The 23,294-nt window shown below is 39.1% G+C and overlaps 1 protein-coding gene and 1 long non-coding RNA gene across 2 annotated transcripts in view; one reads left to right on the forward strand and one right to left on the reverse strand.

Moving 5' to 3' along the window:
- Positions 1–2,977: 2,977 nt before the first annotated feature.
- Positions 2,978–3,915, reverse strand: LOC143642701 (uncharacterized). Its single transcript, XR_013155815.1, has 3 exons — positions 3,657–3,915; positions 3,433–3,529; positions 2,978–3,286 (listed from the first exon to the last, which is right to left on the reverse strand). It is a non-coding gene; the product is annotated as an uncharacterized LOC143642701 (long non-coding RNA).
- A 999-nt stretch (positions 3,916–4,914) lies between these two features.
- The window catches only part of KCNMB4 (potassium calcium-activated channel subfamily M regulatory beta subunit 4), a 65,440-nt gene continuing 47,060 nt past the window's right edge, over positions 4,915–23,294 (forward strand). The window contains exon 1 of the mRNA XM_077168131.1: positions 4,915–5,277. Coding sequence (XP_077024246.1) covers positions 4,942–5,277 — 336 coding nt within the window. The 5' untranslated portion in view covers positions 4,915–4,941. The remainder of the gene's footprint in view (positions 5,278–23,294) is intronic.

Consider the following 23,294-nt stretch of genomic DNA (forward strand, 5'->3'; position numbering starts at 1 on the left):
GTTCATGGGTTCCACAGTGAATTCTGCTCAAGCTTAACTATATTTGAATATATGCATATAAATCCATCTTAACTTCTTTTATAATAATTTCTGCATTGTCTATACTTCTTTTTGCTAAATATGGAAATTTCCTAGAGGTGGCATAGTATAGAGGAAAAAACAGACTTTGTAATCTGGCCCTATCATTTAATGTTTGTGTAGCTTTGTAAAAATTAATCTCTCAAAACTTCAGATTCCTATTCATTTTATGGGAAAATTAAATTAGGACTTTTCTAAATAACTTAGTTTATATTAGGTGCTCAACAGATGTAGGTCATTTCTTGAAAGACACTTACTGTTAGCCATTATACTAGGAGACCTCCATATTTTGGAATTTTTTTAATGATCTTTGAGCTTCACTGGGTGCTGGTGGTTAGCAATATCCAAGTTAAAACAGTAAGAACAAAACCACCTTGGAATTAGAGTGTTTATCTTCTAGTCCAACCTCCACCTATGGAGGAAGAAACAATTCAGAACATCAATTATTTGCCTTACATCAAACTACTTCTAAAGGTTGGACCAAAATCTCTTGGTTCCTTCCTTTCTAATTTCAAAGCTGATTCCCATTTTCATTCATATGTGTGTATATATAGATCTCCCATAGAAATTCACTTTAATTAAATGGAAGACTGACGGTGAGGATTTAGGAATTCTAGACAGCATGGCATTATAAATTTACTAGTGTGAAGTTACTATCTGGCCTTTTTTTTTTTTTTTTTTTTGCTTTCCTAAACCGCAAACATAAAGGCTGTAGACAGACATAAATTTGACCTTAATTTTTAAATACCTTTAATAATAATTTACTATTTCAAGAACAATGGTAAGTCTTTAGGAGCTCTAACTGGTTAATGTTGAACTGGGTGTTTTAAAAGTCCCTTTCAGTTATAATATGCTATGATAATAAATATTTAGAAATAGTAAGTAATGGTAAATTTTCAGTTATATGTTCAAAATGATAGGTAAAGTTCATGGACAGGAAAAAATTAAAATTAGAAAAAAATAGTGGCCATTTAGGAAATTTATTTCAAATTTTAAATTCTGAGACTAGGGTGGTGCAATGGCTTATTGGCAGAGTTCTCACCTGCCATACTGGAGACCCGGGTTCGATTCCCGGTGACTGACCATGCAAAAAAGAAAAAAAAAGGACATAAAAAAAAAAAATTCTGAGGCTTAACACATTTAGCATTCACAATGGAACATGTCAAGAAAGCCAATTTCTTGATATTGGCAAGATGAGAATGATTTTTAGTACAGCTAAACATTTTAGATTCAAGACCAAATAAATACTGTGATTTTCTGACAGTGACAAAAGCTGCAACTATATCTGCTGAGTGTTTATTCTTATCTATTCTAGATGCAAAGGTCTAAAACCCACCCAGAATATAAATTTTAAAGAGAAAAGGTGATGATACAATATTAATTTCCTTACCTATATATTTTAGCTATTCAAATGTGTAGTAGAAGTTTCTGTGATTGAAAACTTCTCCACATGCCAATTTATATAATAATTTATAAACATTTTCCCAACCTGCTCTAAATACCCTTCTGTTCCAAGGGTATTTATTCCAAATCCTCCTTATGAGAGTTCATTTTAGAATCTCTTGATAAAAGTATATATACATGCGGTGGGCAACGGTGGCTCAGTGGCAGAGGTCTCAGTTGCTGTGCCGGAGACCTGGGTTCGATTCCTGGAGCATGCCCATGTAAAAATATATATATATATATTTTTTTTTCATATATATACATATGAAATTGTATATTGCAACTTTAACATCAAAGGACTACTTGAAAAATACCGATCATGAGAACAAAATATATAAGACATTGGTTTTAATGGTCCCTTTTTGGATAGGTTTTCTGTTTTTGAACAGGAACTAAATCGAAGCTTGGCCATGATTCTCCTGAAAACATTGCTGCAGACAGTGATGCGCATGCAATAAGGCAGTCTGGTTCTAAGTATAACATTTTAATCTTAATGTTTGTTGGTGGAACACTGCAAAGAAAGGACTGTCTTTTGTGTGCATGTGTTCTTCCTTTGTCCTCCTCAGACTTCAGAGCTTATCATTTCTAAGGTGCTTGGGTTCTTTCTATAAAACTTGAGTCAACAGTGACCATTGTCGGAAACAGAGATTGCCATATCCAATCTTCCTTGAGAATTTTATAAGACAGCTCCACCACAACTAAATTACTAACAGACATTTCCAATGTTCCATTAAGTATAAAAGTAGAAACTAATTTAATTTGTGAACTTTTTTGACATGTTTTGATATGTTTGATTAAAAAAACGAACATAAAAAAAGTTCAGAGAAGACAAGGTAATTAAAAAACAGGAAATAAAAGGAGGAAAGTAAATGCCTGTTAAAGAATAACAGTGCCTTCAAATACTTTTAAAATAATTTTAAGGAAGGAATAAATGCAGGATTAGAAAAATAGATTTAAAAGCCCTTAAGATTTAGAGTCAATTAAGATACACAATTTTCTGATATTTGTTCCCTAGACTTAAAAGACGATTTTGTTTCAATTTTTGCTGGAAAGGGTTCATTCATAGAACTCTCCATGCTCCGGAATCATTGAAAAGTGAACCTTATTCATTAAATTATTCATAAAAACCCGTTCCGGTTTTATCCACATAAATAAGAATTATGGCCTCGAAGTTCAATCCTTCAGTATACTGAGGTAGAATAACTGTATGTCCTTAGTTGATCGACCCTTCCTCAGAGTAAAAGAGACCTTATGCCCGGCTTAATCCTTTTGGAAGACTGCTATAACTCACAACAGGAAAAAGATTCCTTGCAAGATTTGTGATCTCAGGCTAAGCTGTTTTCAACTATTAACTCACTTTTCAGGTAATGTAATCACTACCAAATGTCTTAATGCAAACAGAAAAGGAAGAAAATAATGTAATTCCTAGGTAAAGAAAGAAGGAAATTCTCAAAACTTGGAAGGTATTAATTTATTCAAAAATAGGGTCTTTCTATAATTAAGCTTCATTTGCCCGTTCCTTGGAAATGATGCTACCTATCACGTAAGGGAACGCGGTACTTCAAAGTAAAATATCAGTTGAAAGGTACTCAATATTAGTTACGTAACATTTGAGGTTCAAGATGATTCGGTATTTTCTCATTCATCAAGAACATAACTTAATTGAGAGTATATTCATTTGGAATTTGAAATCTAAGAAAAATCTTGCAAAGAAGTGACCATTCTGACGATTTTATTCTTCAAACTGTAGGTCGAAATAGTTCATCTACAGGAATGTGATATAGAAAAAGATAATCTTAACTTTTAAAAGGCAGGTCACGAATAGGGGCTGAAGGTATGGACGGAAGGGGTGGAAGTTGAGAGAGCAACAGGAAGAAACAATAGGGCAAAAAACAGCTCTAGAAACTGTACCTGGCCAAAAGTGGGTCTGCCCGCCGCTGTCGCCTTGCACAGCGCTCCTGGATAGCCCATCTACAAATCCCGGGACGGACCAGGGCTGGTAAGGCTCCTAAGGAGGGAAACAGAACAAAAACAGTTCTGTTCTAGGGCGCCCCGAAGCTAGGGGACGTCCCGGGTGGGAGAAGAGGGGTCTCATTCCAGGGCTGCAAGCCTCTCCTGTTTCCTTCGATCCCTACTGAATCAAGCCCCAGCCTGGGGCATATGGAAGCTGAAGACCTAAGTTGCCGCGAGGTTCAATCAGGACCTAGGCAGCAAGTTCCCCCGATCTTTCCAGTTGCAGGCTCCCGCCCCCACGCGCGTTGGATCCACGGCAAAGTCGATCTGTCTCAGCCTGTTTCACTTCAATCTTGCTTGCCCCCTCCGCGTCTGACCCGAAACGGGGGACGCTGGCCGTTGCTGAGGCAGTTAGGCGGACCCGAGATACTGCGGCCGGACCGTTACCCGCTCGCTGCTCATCGGCGGCGTGGGCGCGGCGGGGTCACGCCTCCCGACCAGTCGCGCGCCTGCTCGCAGCGTGGGAACTTGCAGCAGGAGTCTCCCCAAGGCGACCCAGCGCGCGCTACACGCCGGGGAGTTCCCTGTGCAGTCCGCACGGCCCCGGCAATGCCTCTGTTGTCCTATACTCCCTGCTTCCCAAAAGCGGCCGCTGCTTGGCCGCTGGCTCACGCTCCCTCCTCGGGGACCAATCACGGCTTGGAGTTAAAGATTTCCGCCGCTCCACTTTTACTAACCCCTCCTGAATTTACTACTTATTTATTTATTTATTTTTCATTCCCGCTAAGCTATATTGATCCTAGGCTTGCATCGCGGATGTCCTTCCCGGAGGATTGAACGAGGATCCTGAGGGCAAAGCGCTACCCCACCTCCCACCCTCACTCCAATGCTCGCCCGTCCGTTCGCACGGAGAAGACGCCCGCGAGCAGGGTGGGGCAGGCACCGGGGTGGTGCCTGGAGGGGCTGGGGTGGGGGTGGGGAGGCACTTCCAGCGCGGGGGAGCCCAGGGACGAGCCCCAGGCCAGCATCTCCTCCCCTCAGGGAAGCTGCCCGCCGAGTGGGCGGAAGACGGCAGGCAGGCAATGGAGACTGGGAGACACCCGGCGAGAGGAGGCGGGGTGGGGGAGGCGGAGAGAGCGCGGAGGAGGAGGCTGGCAGGGGGCGCTGGAGGCTGGAGCCGCCGGTGCGCGCCTTGCGCCCTGGGGTGCCGGAGACACTGAAGCGGCGGCTGCATCGGGAAGCGCCGGGGCTCGGGCGGCAGCGGGCGGGAGGATTGGGGGAAGCGGCAGCCGCCGCCGGGGGCGTCGCCGGCCTCGGCCCCTTTGTTCTCGTGCTCTCCCCTTCGCCGCCCACTCCCCTGCTGCCGCGCGACGGCGGCGGCGGCTCCTCCCGCCCGAGGCAGTCGGGTTCCACGCCGGGGGCGGGAGGGGGCGGGGGGAGTGCGCCAGCCGCTGGGAGTGGGGGGCGATGGCGAAGCTCCGGGTGGCTTACGAGTACACGGAAGCCGAGGACAAGAGCATCCGGCTCGGCTTGTTTCTCATCATCTCCGGCGTCGTGTCGCTCTTCATCTTCGGGTTCTGCTGGCTTAGTCCCGCGCTGCAGGATTTGCAAGCCACGGCGGCTAACTGCACGGTGCTGTCGGTGCAGCAGATCGGCGAGGTGTTCGAGTGCACCTTCACCTGTGGCGCCGACTGCAGGGGCACCTCTCTGTACCCCTGTGTCCAGGTCTACGTGAACAACTCCGAGTCCAACTCCAGGGCGCTGCTGCACAGCAACGAGCACCAGCTCCTGACAAACCCCAAGGTAAGGACGCCCCACGCGCCCAGGGGATGAAGAAGGATTTTCCTGCCTTACTTCTGCGTAGATCTTGAGGGTTAGGGGCGACATCAGAGTTGGACCCCGTGTGGAGTGAGTTTGGGGTGTCCTCGCGTTCCGGGAGGAGACTGGCATCGGACGTTGTGCTTAAATTAGAAGTGAACATACCTGGGAGAGCCCCGGGACTCCAGTCCTTCAGGTTGGGTTTGTGTGCGGGGACCCGCGGTGCACAGGGGCGTCCTTTACACACCTGTCCTGCCTGGTTTCAGATTTTGAGTTAATGACCCAGTTCAAGTCCGACGCCCACAGGACGGGGTGTGATGAAATGCATGGAGCTGAAAGTTAACTTTTCCTTCGATTAAAGCATTGGGCACCCGGGATCCACCTACTCCGCGCGCGGTCAAGGTCCGAGCTCCAAGTGGTCGCTTCAGAAACTCGGATGAAGTGACCTTCCTTAGGAAGTTACGGAGGTTTTTAGCCCTTGGAAGACGGTAGAGAGTCCTTTGCCTTTTAGCTTTAGCGAGATGTTTTTGTTGTTGTTGTTGTTTGTTTGTTTTAACTCGGGATCCAAAGATGAGCTTTAGAGGGTCGACAGACATCCTGGAATGAAGTGCGAAATTCCGTGTAGGTCTGTTTATCTGTAGACATCGAGTTCCTAGTTTTCAAGAAATAGATTCTAGAAAGGGTCTAGAGGGAGCCTAGTGGTCCTCTGAATGTATAGGGACAATCGGGAGCAACCTAGAGAAAGGGAAAACTTAATGAAAATAGAACCCACCCACCACCCCCCGTGAAATGTACCGATATTCTTTTCCTGGCAACTTTTTTCCTTTTCACAAGCCCGTAGAGAGTGAGAGAGAACAGGAAGGAACCTGATTAGGACTCACGGTATGGAGGGCAGAGAAAGGGAGACTCGGAAAACTGTTCCCAGTAGAGAAAAAACTTATAAAAAGCAATGTTCTCAGTCTGTGAACCAGTTGTGCTTTGTATTGCTCTGGGTTCTACAAGAAGGATTTTGTTTTTCTTCACTTGGTCTTTCTTAATATCCCTGTTATTAAGCTGTAAAAGTATCCTCCTAAAACTTGCTTGCCTTTTCTCTAACCCTATGTGAGGGCTGTGCTTGAAGATCAAGCAAGAAAACCTTCGAAAATGGGATGAAACTTGTGCAGACAGGAAAACTTTCTATTGAATGTGACAAACTATATTTATAATACCCCCGCCCCGAAAATAAATATATTACTTTTTTAAAGTTTTTTAAAACAAGCCTCTCATGATGTGCAGTACAACTTATGCTCATGTGTCCTAAACAATACGTTATTGAATTTGAAGTTCAATATTGAATTTTTTATTTGGAAAAAAAAAACAGGTACTCTTTTATTTAAATATACCTCCTCTCAAAAAATGTTCCTGCCAACATATGACTAATTTCATTTACCTTAAAAACTGAAGATAGGGCAGTATGACGGGGCTCAGTGGCAGACTTCTCATCTGCCATGCTGGAGTCACGGGTTTGATACCCAGTGCCTGCCCATGTAAAAAAAAAAAAAACTGAAGATAGTACATAAGCAGTGACTATAAGAATGAGAAATCAGAAATACAGAATTTCGATCTTGGAATTTAATGAGGATGAAGTATAATGTTCAAGCGCTTGAAGAAGCAGTAATATCTCAAAGACAAATGTTGTAAGTTAATCCGCTTAGTGCTCAGGAATTTAAAAAGAAATCTGAAGATTTTAGAAACATCATTGGGGGAAGGTTTAAATCAATAATATCAGAAAAAGTTGCCAAGCAATACTAATGATTTTGGAATTATGCTATAGTTCATCATTTAGGAGGTGATTTTATAGTTGGTGAAATATAGCTAATTATTTGAAGATAGTGATTCAGACATTCATATAAACATATATATACCAGTAAATTACTAACATCTAATCATGACATTGAGAAAACAGAGTTTTCTGTAAAAAGGCTACTTCATAATTTCCAGGCAATTTTAAAGAATCTGGCAGAAAAAATGCATTGGAATCATTAGGATGTGGAATTTTAAATAACTTGGGAGCAATCACAATGTTTTGTGTAATGCTAAGATTTCTCTCTCTCTTTTGCAAATAGTCTCTTTTTTTCCAGTGCCAATTCCAATTCTGGCAATAGTTGTTTTGAAGCAGTACCTGAACAAAATAGCATTTGATAAAGTGTTCAGGAAATGACAGAGCAGGTAAAAGGTATATTTATGTTATAAAATGATAAACATCCCAGCCACTTTACTCCAGGTTTCCTCAGGCAAACCAGTATATATCTCTTCATCCAAATCATGAATGCATTGTAGCATGTATAAAACATAAGTTTGTTTTTATACTGGCCATCTTTCTACTTTTGGTCAATAAGTGCACAATTTGGAAATTCTTGTAGACAATTACTGATGGAAAAAGTCAACATAACCAAAATATTGTGCAAGTACATAGGCAGAGTGTTTCAGCAGTGTCATTGCATTGTAGATAGACTATACCCATTGCCCATGCCTGTTGCATCTTGGCTGTCTAGCTCTTTTCTTTCTCTTATCTTGCCCTTTTATTAAAGGCTTACTGCCTTTCAGAATGTCTGGTTTCCCTGAAGTGTCATGGACCCCCACCACCTGCACCTTCTCTTCTTCGTCACCTATCACCGTCAGACACTACTTAGGAAGCCCCTTTTTAGGAAAACAGAACGTGGCATCCTTCTCTTCTTGAGTTTACTGCATTGATCACAACAGGTTAAGGCAGGAAAGGGGAAAGATTATTACGAAGAATATATAACTTCTTAAGCCATAGACTATCAACAAAGATCTTAAGAACAAATTTGATCTTTGACTAATATTTTCTTTAAAATATCTTTAAGTCCTATTCAGTTTACTTATGTTATGAATCTTGATCTAGTCTAAAGCCATCAGGGTATCAGTCATGTAATGTCATATTCAAGTCAACTAATTATCCCCAAGGAAATGATCTGCTCTCTGGATTGAGCCTAGCAAAATCCAAATTTCTACTCTTGTTACTATTCCCATCACTGCATTATCTCTTTGTGAGTTTTCTGTATCTTTAATGTAACTGATGCAGAAGACCAAATGGATTTTGAAGCCTTATCCAATGTTCAGTTTACTAGCTCAAATCTAACTATATTACAGCAGCATATATTGATACTGCATCTCATTGGAGAAAAGCAAATCCTAGAAAGTTGAAGTTTAATCCAGTTTTTTCTTGGTAATAAATTCATCTATGTAACTGTTTTTACTAGAACAACTTTATTTATTTATTTATTTATTTTTTTATTTATTGCATGGGCAGGCACCGGGCATCAAACCTGGGTCTCCTGCACGGCAGATGAGAACTCTGCCACTGAGCCACCGTTGCCCGCCCCAGAACAACTTTATTTTTAAATAGATCTGAGGAATCAGAAATCACAATAACACTGTTCAAAGATCTTAAAATCCTCAATTCTGATTATAATCGTCTTTTGTTTTCTCTCCCAATCTTGCTTCTATTATGGACTTTTTTGTTTATGTCAATGGTAATGTCGTTCTCTGGTAATAATACTTTTTTTAGATTTTTACTGCCACTGCCCTAGTCAAGGCCATTATCATCTTTTACTTTATTACAATTCCTCTTCTCCAATCGCCTTACATGAAATTTGTTTCTTCCTTCAAGCTGGTGGTTCCCAAAGTGTTGTCTGAACCAGCATCATCTGGAGACTTGTTAGAAATGCAAATTATCAGGCCTCATCCTAGACCTACTGAATCAGAAACTCCACCCAAGTTTCTGACTGAGTAATTCTGGGATAGAGCCTGAGAATTTGCACTCAACAAGTTCCCAGGTGGTGCTGGTGCTGCTGCTCCACTGACCACACTTTGAGAACTACTGTTTTAGTGAACAGTTGCCAACTCCCGGAGAAGAGAATAGAGTTGTTTAAATGTGAGGTAAATATTCACGTCCTAGAAAAAAAATGAATAGTCTGTTTTCTCCCTTTTATGTTTGCACATAGCTGGCTTTATTACAAAAAAAAAAAAAAATCCACTCGCTTAAATCAGTCTGTAAAAGCAAGGACCTTATTGTTCCTTATGAACCATGCTCTGTAATAAATCTCAAATACAACATCATTATCAAGAAAGCATTGGAGTGAAACTAATCTAAAGCATTGAGTCTATAAAACTTCCTTAGGATGGAAACCAGTGAAGAATAGAAGTCAGTAGGATTCTAAAGGACCTGTTACATGATTAGCTGAAATGGAATAACGTCAGAGGCCTCTACCTTAATTTTCTCATTTGCTTGAAAGGGGTTAATTATACCTACTTCATAAGGTCATTGTTATGTGTCTGCGATAGTGTCTAGTAGCTAATATGCCTTCAGAAGATAACCAGGTATTACAAGGTAGGGCTTGGAATTATACTGGTCTGGGCTCAAGTTTTGATTTTACATTTATGTGCATTTATTACTTTCCTAATCTGCAAATGGGATTACCTATTTCCTTAGATGGATTAAATTAAATAGTACTTGTGACAAATTACCTACCACATAAGAAGTTCTTAATAAATAACAATTGCTATACTTTTGATTGTTGCTGATATTTTAATAAAAAATTCAGAATCTCAAACATGCCTTACAAAAATTGCATGTAACTGTGGGCTACTTAAATCAAGAGTAGCAAAACAGATGAGCTATCAGATTTGTTTTGTAGGGAGATAGAATCTGCAAATCGTGGTTGCAGTGAGTGATGGTCACAGGTCAGTTCATCTGCTAGGTAAGGACCATACTTAGGAGAAATGGAGTCTGGCTTCTAGGGTAGGAATTGTTGTACAGTCATCTAGAACTCAGGCTCCCCGAGATTAGCAGAAGTGAAACACTTGTCTGTTAATTATTTCTGTCAGTATTTAAGAATAAATTAGGAGGAGATGGCGTGGTTAAGGTATCTTGCAAACACATAGTGGATAATCAAGAACACAATATTTGTTTGGGAGTGATAGGAAGGGTAGCAGATCTTCATCAGGAAAGAACTTCAGTATCCCTGCTTTTCTAGGGAAAAGCTAAGTATAGTTCCAAAGATAAGGAGAGTATCTGAGACGATTCACACCAGTCTTGGATTATTCTTTTTTTTTTTTTTTTTTGGCTTTTACAAAGAGAAATTTAATAAGTTGCTAGTGTACAGTTCTAAGGCTGAGAAAATGTCCCAATTAAACAAGTCTATAGAACTGTCCAATCACAGGCATCCAGGGAAGGATACCTTGATTCAAGAAGGCTGATGAAGTTCAGGGTTTCTCTCTCAAGTGAGAAGGCACACAGTGAACATGGTCAGGGCTTCTCTCTCACCTGGGAGGGCACATGGCGAACACGGTGTCATCTGCTAGCTTTCTCTCCTGGATTCCTGTTTCATGAAGTTCCCCGAGAGGCGTTTTCCTTCTTCATCTCCAAAGGTCGCTGGCTCATAGACTCTGCTTCGTGGTGCTGCAGTATTCTCTGCTCTCTCCAAATCTCTTTCATTCTCCAAAATGTTCCCTTTTTTATAGGACTCCAGAAACTAATCAAGACCCAACTAAATGGATGGAGACACATTTCCCCCAATCCAGTTTAACAACCAATCTTGATTGGGTTACATCTCCAGGGTTGGATTATTCTTATGTCAGTGAATGTGTGAAGGGATGAAGAAGCTAACCTTCCAGACTTAGCATCCAAATGCTAGAATTGTGGGCTCTTCTACAGTGTCTTGTGATCACTGGCCAGATCAGAAGAACTGTCAGATTTTTCCTAGAAATACAGAGGGTGCACACCGCTCAGGAGAGCCCCTACAGCTCCTTCGATGGGCAAGAAACTGCACTGGCTGGGCAATAACAGAGGACAATACCATGCTCCATCCTAGTAGAACAAGTACCAATAGAAAGTGATGAATGGACAATGTCAACAGAGGGCAAATGGTATTGTAGGAGAGGAAATACATTAAATGAAACTCTGAATAATAAGGCCACCTGGAGACATGTGTTTGAAACAAAAGGAAGCCTGGTTTGACTATTGGAATGGGCCTCACATGTGGCTTTGGTGACAAGGATGCTTTATGTTTGCGATTTCTAATTGAGAGGCACACTGGGAGAAAGCAAGACTTACCATAACTCATCCCAGGCCAGCATTCTTTCTTTTAGGTTTCAATGCATGCTTCTTCTTTAGTTATTCTTAGGAAATCACTGAAAAACCTTATAAGATGAGGAGATACTTATTAAGTTCTAATATTAATAGTGATTGCTGTATTTATTGGGAGATTACTAAAACATTCTAAGTGTTTTAATTGCTTTGTTAAACAGTCACAATAACTATAAAATAGAATTATTTCCATTTTACAGTTGAATAAATTGAGGAAGAAAAGAATTGAGTAACTTTTCCAAGATTACATGACCAGTAAAGAGATTTGAACTCAGGCAGTCTGACTCCAGATCCCATAATCTTGGCAGTTATGTAATAATACACACATACACACACACACACACACACACACACACACACATACACTGCACCACATACATAGAGCAAGTAGAATACAGGACTAGAGGCAGAAATGAAGAAGTTAATGGCAGGTATCCTGTTCTGGCACTGCAGCGGACTACATAAACTGAAAAATTTCCTGTTGCATTCACTTAGAAATGCCGGATGAAATGGAACCTTCATTCTTTTTCAATGGATAGCTAAAAGTGCAAGAAAGAAAGGGAAATCCTGAGGTGCCAGTTCCACAAATGAAGCTAGAATTTAAAATCAGAATGAGAGCTATGTGAACTGACATTTTGTCTGTACTGGGAAGTAGGAGCTGCGGTTACTAACAGCTGTAGACCTGCTAAAATAAGGTCTTGTCAGAATATAGACTATACGAAGTGGGTGTTGGGACTGCGATCTCTGCCTAAAATCTCATCCCTGGTATTTCCATCCATATGAGAAAGGTTGAATTGAAATTAAATTGAAATCTACCCACCCACCTAAGGTTATAACAAGGGTGCTATTCACTAAGTGGAAAATATATATGCAATAGCAAAAGCATGCTCAAGTTAGAAAATTGGTAAATTGAACTTCATCAAAATTAAAAATTTCTGATATTTGTAAAATACTGTTGAGAGAATGAAAACATAAGCCACAGAATGAGAAATAAAGGACTAATATCCAGACTATATAAAGAACTCTCAAAACTCAACAAAGACAACTAAAAAAAAAAAGAAAGGCAAAATTTTGAACAGACATTTCACCAAAGAAGACATATGGATGGAAAATAAGCACATACAACAGTACCCAAACTCATTAGTTATTATATAAATGCAAATTAAAACAACAATAAGACAACACTACATACTTATTAGAACAGCTAACATTTAACAAATTCAGCAAGTGCTGATCAGGTTGTGGAGCAACTGGAATTCTCATACATTGCTTCCAGTAATGCAGAATGGGTATGGCCACTTTGAAAGTGTTTGTCAGTTTCTTTTTTTTTTTTTACATGGGCAGGCACCAGGAATCAAACCCGGGTCTCCGACATGGCAGGCAAGAACTCTGTCTGCTGAGCCCCCATGGCCCACCCTTGTCCGTTTCCTATAATTAGATACACATTTACCAATCCCACTCCTAGGTATTTCTCCAGATGAAATAAAAACCCATGTTGACACAAAATCTGTACATGTAGCTTATAGTGACGTCTTTATTCGTAATCACCAAAAACTGTACACAACCCAGATTTCCCTCAGCAGAGAAATGGATCATCTGCATTCCATCCACAAAATACAATACTGTTCTGCCATTAAAAAAAGCAACAATATGGACAGTTGTCAAGTGCATTATGCTAAGTAAAAGAAGGCAGACCTAAGAGCTACATATTTATGTGACTTTCTTTCAAAGGTAAAACTTGAGGTGTAGAAAACAGATTAGTAGTTCCTTGGACCCTGAGGTAGTAGGAAGGTAGTGGGATGGGATTGACTAAAAAGGGCATGGAGGAAGTTTCAGAGTTTTTGGAACTGTGCTGTATTTTGATTGTGGTGGTGTTTGTTACACAATGCACGACGGTATACTAACATTTGTATATAAGAATTGTCAAAACTTGCAGAACTGTAAACTAAAAAGGATTAAGTTTACTGTATGTAAATTATACATTAATTTTTTTAAAAATTCAAAATTGGTGCAGTATACTAATATCAGACAATATAGGTATAAGATAAAAGCATTATTGGGGAAAAATACTTACCGCGTAATAAGAGTAATCACTTACTAAGAAGTTATAACAATTCTGAACTTGTTTGCAGTCAGTAGCATAACCTCAAGATATCAAAACAAAAGTTGACATAATTATGAGAAAAATTTGACAAGTCACAGGATAAGTGGGAGACATTTATACACTGCTTTCTATAACCAAAATATCAGGCAGTGCTCTCTGTAACCAATAAATCAGGCAGATGAAAGATTTGTAAGAATATAGAAAATGTGAACCCTACTTCCCACATTAAAGAATTCACAAAATATAAACCTCATGAAGGAAAATGCATGAACCATAAATAAACAGCTTCATAACTTATGAAGCAATGGCAGCTCCCAGAAGTCACATACATGTCTCTTCTCAATAAAAAGTCCCTCTCCCACACTGAAAATAATCACTCTCCTACCTCTTAGGATAGTCATTTCCTTTCTTTTTTAAGTCAACATAGAATATTTACATATATTAATCATATACTAGATCAGAGACCTAATCTCAGTAACTAAATATCAAATAGACCACATTTTGACCACAATGTAATTGTCATCAATAAAAAAAAATGACCAATTTGATGCCCCATACATTTGCATTTAAGAACACACTTCTAAGTAATTCATATGAAAGCAGAAATCATGAGACTTTGGAATGAAATTTTAAAGCTTTTTTTATTGTGTAATATAACATATATTCAAAGCAAAGGAAAAAAAAAAGCAATAGTTTTCAAAGCACTCTTCAAGTAGTTACAGCACAGATCTCACAGTTTGTCATGGGCTACCATACCATCATCCCAGATTTTTCCTTCCAGCTGCTCCAGAATATAGGCGGCTAAAAGGAATAAATATTTTTTTATCATCACAATTGACTTTTTTCTTTTTTGTGAAAAACAACATGTATACAAAAAAGCAATAAATTTCAAAGCACAGCATATTTAATTGTAGAACGGAGTTCCAAGTTTGGTATGGGTTACAGTTCTACAATTTTAGGTTTTTACTTCTATCTGCTGTAAGATACAGGAAACTAAAAGAAACAACAACATGATTCAGCAATCATATTTGTTTGTTAAACTCTATCTTCACTGTATAACTCCACCGTCACATTTGATCTTTCTGTCCCTCTCTTTGGGAGTATTTGGGCTACGGCCATTCTAACTTTTTCATGTTGTAAGGGGCTGTCAGTAATATGGGATAGGGAGATGAAATTAGCTGATATTCTGGAGAGGCTCGCCCCTCTCCATTTCAGACTTATCTGGTCCAGGAACTGATCTGGAGGTTGTAGGTTTCTGGAAAGTTACCCTAGTGCATGGAACCTTTGTAGAATCTTATAAATTGCCCTAGATGTTCTTTAGGATTGGCTGAAATGGTTTTAGTTGGGGTTTGGCAAGTTATGATAGGTAACAATGTCTAACTGAAGTTTGCATAAGAGTGGCCTCCAGAGTAGCCTCTTGACTATTTGAACTCTTTCATCCACTGATACTGTATTAGTTACACTTCTTTTCCCCCTTTTGGTCAGGATAGAATTGTTGATCCCACAATGCCAGGACTGGACTCATCCCTGGGAGTCATCTCCCATGCCACCAGGGAGACTTTCACTCCTGGATGTCATGTCCCCTGTAGGGGGGAGGGCGATGATTTTACTTAGAGAGTTGGGCTTTTGTTGCTCACATCTGAGCAACAAAGGAGGTCTTCCAGAAGTAACTCTTAGGCATAAATATAGGAAGGCTGAGCTTCTCTGCTACCTATATAAATCTTCACAAGAGCAAGCCTCAAGATTGATTTGGGTGGCCCTAATATTTGACACAGTATCAGGGGATTCCCTGATGGTAAAGTTTAATAGTTCCATATTTTTTCTCCCATCCCTCAAAGGATTTTGCCAATACTTTTTGATTATCTGCTTAATATATTCTAAGAGATATCCAGGTACTACAATTAGCTATACAGGATTGAAGCTTTCAGTCTTATTCTAGGCTTCCTGTGTTTCAGTTGTTCAAATGAGCTATCTAGACAGATTGAGTTAGATTGTATGCTACAGAAAATTTAAAAATCTTTCCACCTTTGGTCTCAAAGAGTAGGTGCAGTTCTAATATATAGAAAATGTCTTCTTTACCCCTGTGTTCTGAATTACCTTAATCCTCACCTGATCAGTTTCATTCTTATCTCTAAATACCAGGTTGAAACTTGGAAGTGAATTTAAAAATCAAAACAGATCCAATCAAAATGGTTTGCTACAATTAAGGAATCCACCAAAAAACTTTTAGAGCTAATAGTAACAGGATATAAGATCAATATACAAAAATCAGTTGTATTTCTATACACTGTCAATGAACAATCTGAAAATGAAATTAAGACAACAATTCCATACACAATAATATTAAAAAGAATAAAATACTTAGAAGAGTAAATAAAAGAAGTACAAGACTCAGGCACTGAATGCTACAAAACATCATTGAAAGAAATTGAAGAAGTCCTAATTAAATGGAAAGACCTCCTGTGTTTGTGGATTAGAAAATTTAAGACTATTAAGATAGTAGTGTCCCCCAAATTGATATACAGATTCAATGTAATATGTATTAAAATCCCAGCTGGCTAGGGTCTAGTGTCATCAGTAACTGCTTCCATTGAATATAACAAAGGCATTATACCAAAACTGAATGTCAGCAGGTGGGGGGGATTGGGAAAGGGGTATGGATTCAGTGTGGAAGAAAAGGAAATGTCTTCAGATACAGTATGGTAGCAAAGCCATGTCTATACAATTAGGCTGGATTGTATGATGTGTGAATAAGACTGTTTAAAAATGAGCAGAGAGAAATAAATGCTAGAGAGAATGTGGAGAGAGAGATGTACCTATTCACTGTCAGTAGGGAAATGAGAGGTCTAGACCCTTGGAGGGCAATGTGTGGTTCCACAGGAGGTTAGGGGTAGGGTTGCCATATGAACCTGAAACCCGGTTGTTCAGTGTATACCTGGAAGAACTGAGTGTGAGGACATGAATGGACATTTGCACACTGGTGTTTCTGGCAGCAGTGTTCGTGATCCACAACGAATGGAGGTGGCCTAAGGGTACAAGGACTGAGGAAGGAAAGGGGGAACTATTGTGTATACATACAATGGACCACTGAGTGGCCACAGGAAGAAATAAAGTTATGATACATGCAACGAGATGAATGAACCTTGTTCTGGTTTGAAAGGATTTATGTACCCTAGAAAACCCATGTTTTAATCCTAATCAATTTTGTGGGAGCAACAGGTTCTTCTAATCCCTATCCAGGACTCTAGGTTGGAACTTGATTAGGTTATCTCCACGGAGATGTGACTCAATCAGTTGTGGGTGTTAAGCTTGATTAGATGGAGACTTTCTCCACCCATTCTACTGGGTTTTGATTAGTTTACTGGAATACTTTAAAAAAAGAAGCATTTTGGAGAAAGCCTCAGAACGCCACAGAACCATGAAGCAGCGAGTCCACCGAAACAAGAGGCCTGGAGAGAAAGCTAGCAGATGCCACCATGTTCACCATGTGCCCTTCCAGCTGAGAGAGAAACATTAAATGTCATCGGCCTTCTTGAACCCTGGATGCCTCAGACTGGACATTTCTATAGACTTGTTTTAATTGGGACATTTTCTCGCCTTAAAACTGTAAACTAGCAACTTATTAAATTCTCCTCTTTAAAAGCCATTCTGTTTCTGGTATATTGCATTCTGGCAGCTAGCAACTACAACAAACCTTAAGAGCTGTATATTGAAGGAAATGTCAGGACAAAAAGACAAATATTATCATGCCTCAATCATATGGGCTAACTATAATATAAAAATTTGGTGAACTAAAGTCGAGAACCTGGGTTATCAGATTGGGGCTTATTATAAAGGGTCCTAGATTATAAGCTCTTATAGCAGTCACATATATTCAGGAGGTGTAACTATTCATTCTAAATTTGAGATACTGATCTGTTTGTATATAGCATGGTCTTTGCCAGAAACTTTGGGTATTTATGTGACACCTGAGACTCAGAGTTAGAGCTCTAAAGCTATAAAAGTCAGCACTATCCCATACAGGAACTGTTTAAGAAGTTGAAAAAGTGATCATACATTGAGTAGAGACATGAATGAAGCTGATCTGGATAGGACTAAGATATCTCAGAAGACTGAATAAAGGATGATATCATCCATGCTTTAAAGCGTCAACTTCTATGTGAGACTACAAAGAGAGATATTTATTGGGTGCAAAATTTATATTTTGGGTAGTGCATTTCCTACTTTAACTTGTATGGTCAGTTTAGTTGAACATCATAAGTACAGAGAATCTTGAATAGGGCGTGAGATTTTGTTGGTTTGTCCAGGTTAGTGTGATGCCTGATAAATCCCAGAGAGAATTGGACAGTGAATAAAGAAGTTTTTGCAAAACCCCCTTGAGGGAATGGGGAGAAAGGGGACAATATTCAACTTCCTCATTTCGAGAATTTCTGATATTCTAGCAAGCAATGAGGACAGCCAAATCAATAGGCTGAGCCCTCAGTCACCCCTATGAAACTTATTCCTGCAAAAGATAGGCTAAGCCTACATAAAATTTGGCCTGAGAGTCACCCCCCAGAGAACCTCTTTTGTTGCTCAGATGTGGCCTCTCTCTCTAAGCTGACATGGCAAGTGAACTCACTGCCCTCCCCCTCTATGTGAGACCTGACTCCCAGGGGTGTAAACCTCCCTGGCAATGTGAGACAGAAATCCTGGATGAGATTGGACTTGGCACCAAGGAACTGAGAAACCTTCTTGACCAAAAGAGGGTAGAGACAAAATAAAGTGTCAGTAGCTGAGAAATTTCAGAGTCGAGAGGTTATTCTGGAGGTTATTCTTATGCATTATATAGATAGCCCCTTTTTAATTTATGGTGTATTGGAGTGGCTGGAGGAAAGTACCTAAACTGTAGAGCTGTGTTCCAGTAGCCTTGTGGTGCTGACATAAGGATAAACTTATTGATCTATGAGAATAGAACTGAGAGACCAGAAATAAACCCATATGTTTTAGTTTCCTTGGCTGCTCAAGAAAATGCCATGCAATGGATTGGCTTAAGCAATAGGGACTTACTGATTCAGGGTTTTGAGACAAGGAAAAATCCAAAATTAAGGAGGCATCAAGGCAATCCTTCGCCCAAAACCTGTGTTATTCTGGAGCTAGCTGCTGGCAATCCTTGATCCATAGCTTCTCTGGCAGTGCACCTGGCAGCCTTTCCTGGCCTCTCCCTTCTCTTCTGGTTCCACTGATGTTCAGCTTCTGGCTGCTCCCTCCGTGGCCTTCTCTTTGTCTGTCTGAATTGCAGCTTATAAAGGACTCCAGTAATAGGATTAAGACCCAGCCTGATCAAATTGGGCCACACCTTAACTGGAGTAACCTCATCAAAAGGTCCAATTTACAATGAGTTCACACTCACAGGAATGGATTAAGTTTAAGAAGTTGTTTATCTGGGGCACATCGCTCCAAACCACCGTACCATATATTTGTGGGCAGCTGATTTTTGACAAGAATGTCAAGGCCAGTCATGAGGGAATGAATTGTCTTTTCAACACATGTTACCAGAACAACTGGATCTCCACATGCAGAAGAATGGAGTTGGACTCCTACCTCCTACCAAGTAAAAACATTAACTGAAAATGAATCAAAGACTGAAATGTAAGAGCTAAAACTATAAGATTCTTAGAAGGAAAGGAGTAAATCTTCATGACTGGATTAGACAGTGCTTTCTTAGAAATAACACCAAAAGTACAAGCAACCAAGGAAAAAAATAAATAAGACTTCATCAAAACGAAAAACTTTTGTGCTTCAAAGGATACCATCAAAAAAGTGAGGAAACAGTTACAGAACAGGAGAAAATATTTGCAAATCATATATGTGATAGGAGTCTAGAATCCAAAGTATATAAAGAACTCCTACAGCAGAACAAAAAGACAAACAACCCAATTTAAAAATGGGCAAACGCTTTAATAGGCATTTCTCCAAAAAAGATACACAAATGGCTAATGAGCACATGAAAAGATGTTCAACGTCATTAGTCATTAGGAAACTGCAAATCAAAACCACAACGAGATATCAGTTCCAATCTCTGTCTTTTTTTTATAGTCATCCTAGGTGGTGTGAACTGATACCTCATTGTGCTTTTGATTTCCATCTTTTCATGTGCTCATTAACCATTTGTGTACATAGCTAAAGTAATGAATCCAGTCACAACAGACCACGTATTCTTTGATTCCGTTTATATGAAATGTCCAGAATGGACAAATGTATAGAGACTGAAAATAGATTTAATAGCTGGCTGGGACTGGAAGGAAGATTAGGGAATGAAAGCTAAAGGCTTTCAGGGTTGCTTTTTGGCATGATGGAAATGTTCTAAAATTTATTAATCGTTGCACAATTCTGTAAATATAATAAAATCAACTAAATTGTATACTTTGAATGAATCAGATGCCATGTGAATTATATCCTAATAAGACTGTTGTAAAAAATAATGAGGAAATCCTAGAATAAACAAATTTCATAGATTCAGATTGAAGATTACACGTTACAAGGAGTGCGGGAGTGGGAGAAAGAGTAATTGCAGAGTTTTAGTTTGAGATGATGAAAAAGTTGAGGTAATGGGTGTTGACGATGATAGCACAATCCTGTGAATATTATAAATGCCACCGAATTGTACATTTGAAAGTGGTTAAAATGGGAAGTTTTGAGTTGTATATGTAGTTTTACAATAAAAAGTTTATTTAAAAAGTTATATTAAAACTCGCATATTACTTAAAAATAAATTTAATTAAAATAAGTATTTGGAATATTCCAAAATAATTTAGAAAATGCATATATTTAATTAAAATGAAAATATAAATGTAATTAAAATAAAATTACAGTTTTGATGGAATAAAAATTTAAATGTATGATTTAAATGTATTTAATGAAATTATTAAATAATATGCAAGTAGATATTTTTATACTTGTGTAAGGTAGACGAAGCCTTTCTAAACATGAACACTAAGGGCAGGAAACATAAAAGAATACACTGATTTATTTACATTACATAATGATGATTCTAGTTTTCTAGCTACCAGAATGCAACACACCAGAGACTGACTGGCTTTTATTAAAAGGGATTCATTTCATTAGTTCTTCAGAGGAAAGGCAGCTAACTTTCAACTGAGGTTCCTTCTTATGTGGGATGGCACAGGGCAATCTCTGCTGGCCTTCTCTCCAGGCCCCTGGGTTCCAACAACTTTCCCTGGGGTGATTCCTTTCTGCATCTCCAAAGGCCTGGGCTGAGCTGCAAGTGCTGAGATGAGGAATGCCGAGCTGCTTAGGTTGCACTCTCTCATTTAAGCACCAGCCAATTAAGTCAAACGTCATTCATTGCAGCAGGCACACCTCCTAGCCGACTGCAGATGTAATCAGCAACAGATGAGGTTCACGTACCATTGGCTCATGTCCACAGCAACAGAACTAGGTGCCTTCACCTGGCCAAGTTGACAACTGAATCTAACTACCACACACACATATTTGAGAAGTATTAAAATTGGAAGACAAATGACAAGTTTGAGAGAATAAGTGCACCATTTTAAGGAAATGATTCAAAACTCAACATATAAAGAACTCCTAGCAATAAAAGACCATCTCTTCAATAGAAACTAGGCAAGAGCATGAGCAGTTACTTGCGATGAATCTCACATAATCAGGTGCATTTAAATATGTGTAATCTCACTAATAAGAAAAGAAGTAATAATAATCAAAACCATGTTGAGATTCATTTTCTGCCTAAAACGGGCAGCATATTGTCAAGGAGCAATTGGAAATGTGTACCAAAATCCTGAAAAAATATGCATACTTTTAGACTCAGTAACACTATTTTTGTCAGTACATCCTAAGGAAAAAAATCATAGAATTGTTCAAAGATGTAGCTATAAATATATTACTTGCAGCATCATTTAAAATTGCCATCCATTTGAAACAATCTAAATGTCCAATCATGGGTTACTGGTTGAATGAACTGACATAGACATTTATTTATGATGAAGTGTTATGCATTAAAATAAATTATAGAAATATATTTTGACACGAAAGGCTGTTTTTTATAATGTGTTATGGACAGAAATGTAGGTTATAAAACAGTGTAAGTCCATAATTGAAAAAAGTGACTATTTATGTATTTATATACACACACTAATTTTCTTTTTTACTATCTTCAGTTTCTAAATTTTCTCGAATAAAATGGCTTATCTTTGTAATGAGAGAAAATCTAGAAACAGCATATTAAAATAAATGCTCTGTAAAAATACAGGAAAAGAATAGATAATACAGTTTAGAGGCTCAGTGCAATTAAAGGTGAAGCTGCCTCCTTGATGAAACCATAGTGTGTTATATTTGTAGTCCCATCTCATCCATCCCAACTTTCGTCACCACGATAATGAAGGATGGTAAACCCACCTAGGGTTCCACTACCAGTGCCCAGAACAGAGCTCTGCCCACTGGGAGCCTGCCTGGAACAGAGGAAAAGGCAGAGGCCTCAGGCACCTATTAGGTGTATACCTTTAATCTCTTCATTTACTCTCTTGGTCTTCAGTGTCTGCACAAACTGTGAGGATTATGAATAATACATGCAAAGTTCTAAGCAAGTATTACTGGTCAATACTTGTGGTGTAAATAAATCCCGACCTTTGCTTTTGTAGTCACTCAGGTGTCAAGCAGGGACAATTTCACAGATGAGGAAAGAGTTGAGGGACTTTGTCACGGTTTTCCTTTGTAAAATTGAGACACCAGTACAGTTTCTGGCCTCTCGATGACTCCATCTCTCTCTGTTTCTTAATCTTCATAGCTGGTGGAAATGTTTTTACGCTAACCTACGTGTACAAATCGCTTCAGATGGCATTATTTCAAAATCTGTACTATCTTTAATTCAACAAATGTTTACTGAGTACCGGCCATGTGCCAGGGACCATGGGAATGCATGGGCGAGCAAAATCTCCGCTGTGTTGAGCTTACTTGATGGTGCAGCTGTCAGAGAACTTCATGCGGTGCTGTGGCAGGGGGTGTGTACTGCCTATATTTGGGTAGCATATATGTCCTCGGTCAGTTGATAGTTTTATTTCATCCAATTTTATCTCCCATTTGCATGTAATGGTTTACTGTCTCTTTTCTTCTAGTTGATGTCGACCACCTTGCCCTTCAGTGTTTCTCAACGGATGTGTATTTGATTTTGCAGAGCAACAGGGTAGAAAATTAACAGCACAAATATATGGCATGAAAATCTTGCAGGGCTTCGAAGTTTCTGTTTAGAGATATGTTGAACATCTCAAGGAGTTTCATTTTCAGAAAGATAAGTCCAGAATCGAATCCTCATCAGGTTTAGTTATCAAAGAAATGTCCAAAATTAGAAACATGAATGAGGAAATAACCACAAGTACAGTAAAAATTAAAATAACTTTATGTGAATACATGATCAATTCTATACCAATAATTTGAAAACCTGGATGATATGGTAATTGTCTAGAATAATAGAAACTTTCAAAATGGAGCAACCTAGTAGAGATTTTTTTTTTTAATAGACCAATCACCATAGAAGAAATGAAGAAAGTTCTCAAAGAACTACAGCTGCAAGTATTTCCAGGTCAATTCTATTAAAGCAGATAAATTCAACCCTATGTTAAACTATGCCAGAACCTGTAGAAATAAGGAAAACATACAAATTCTTTTTCCAATTTTAAGATTATGTTGAAATCCAAACCTATGATACAGAGAAACTTACAGGATGGGTTC

This window comes from Tamandua tetradactyla, chromosome 7, assembly GCF_023851605.1.
Source record: "Tamandua tetradactyla isolate mTamTet1 chromosome 7, mTamTet1.pri, whole genome shotgun sequence".
In the NCBI taxonomy this organism is placed as follows: Eukaryota; Metazoa; Chordata; class Mammalia; order Pilosa; family Myrmecophagidae; genus Tamandua; species Tamandua tetradactyla.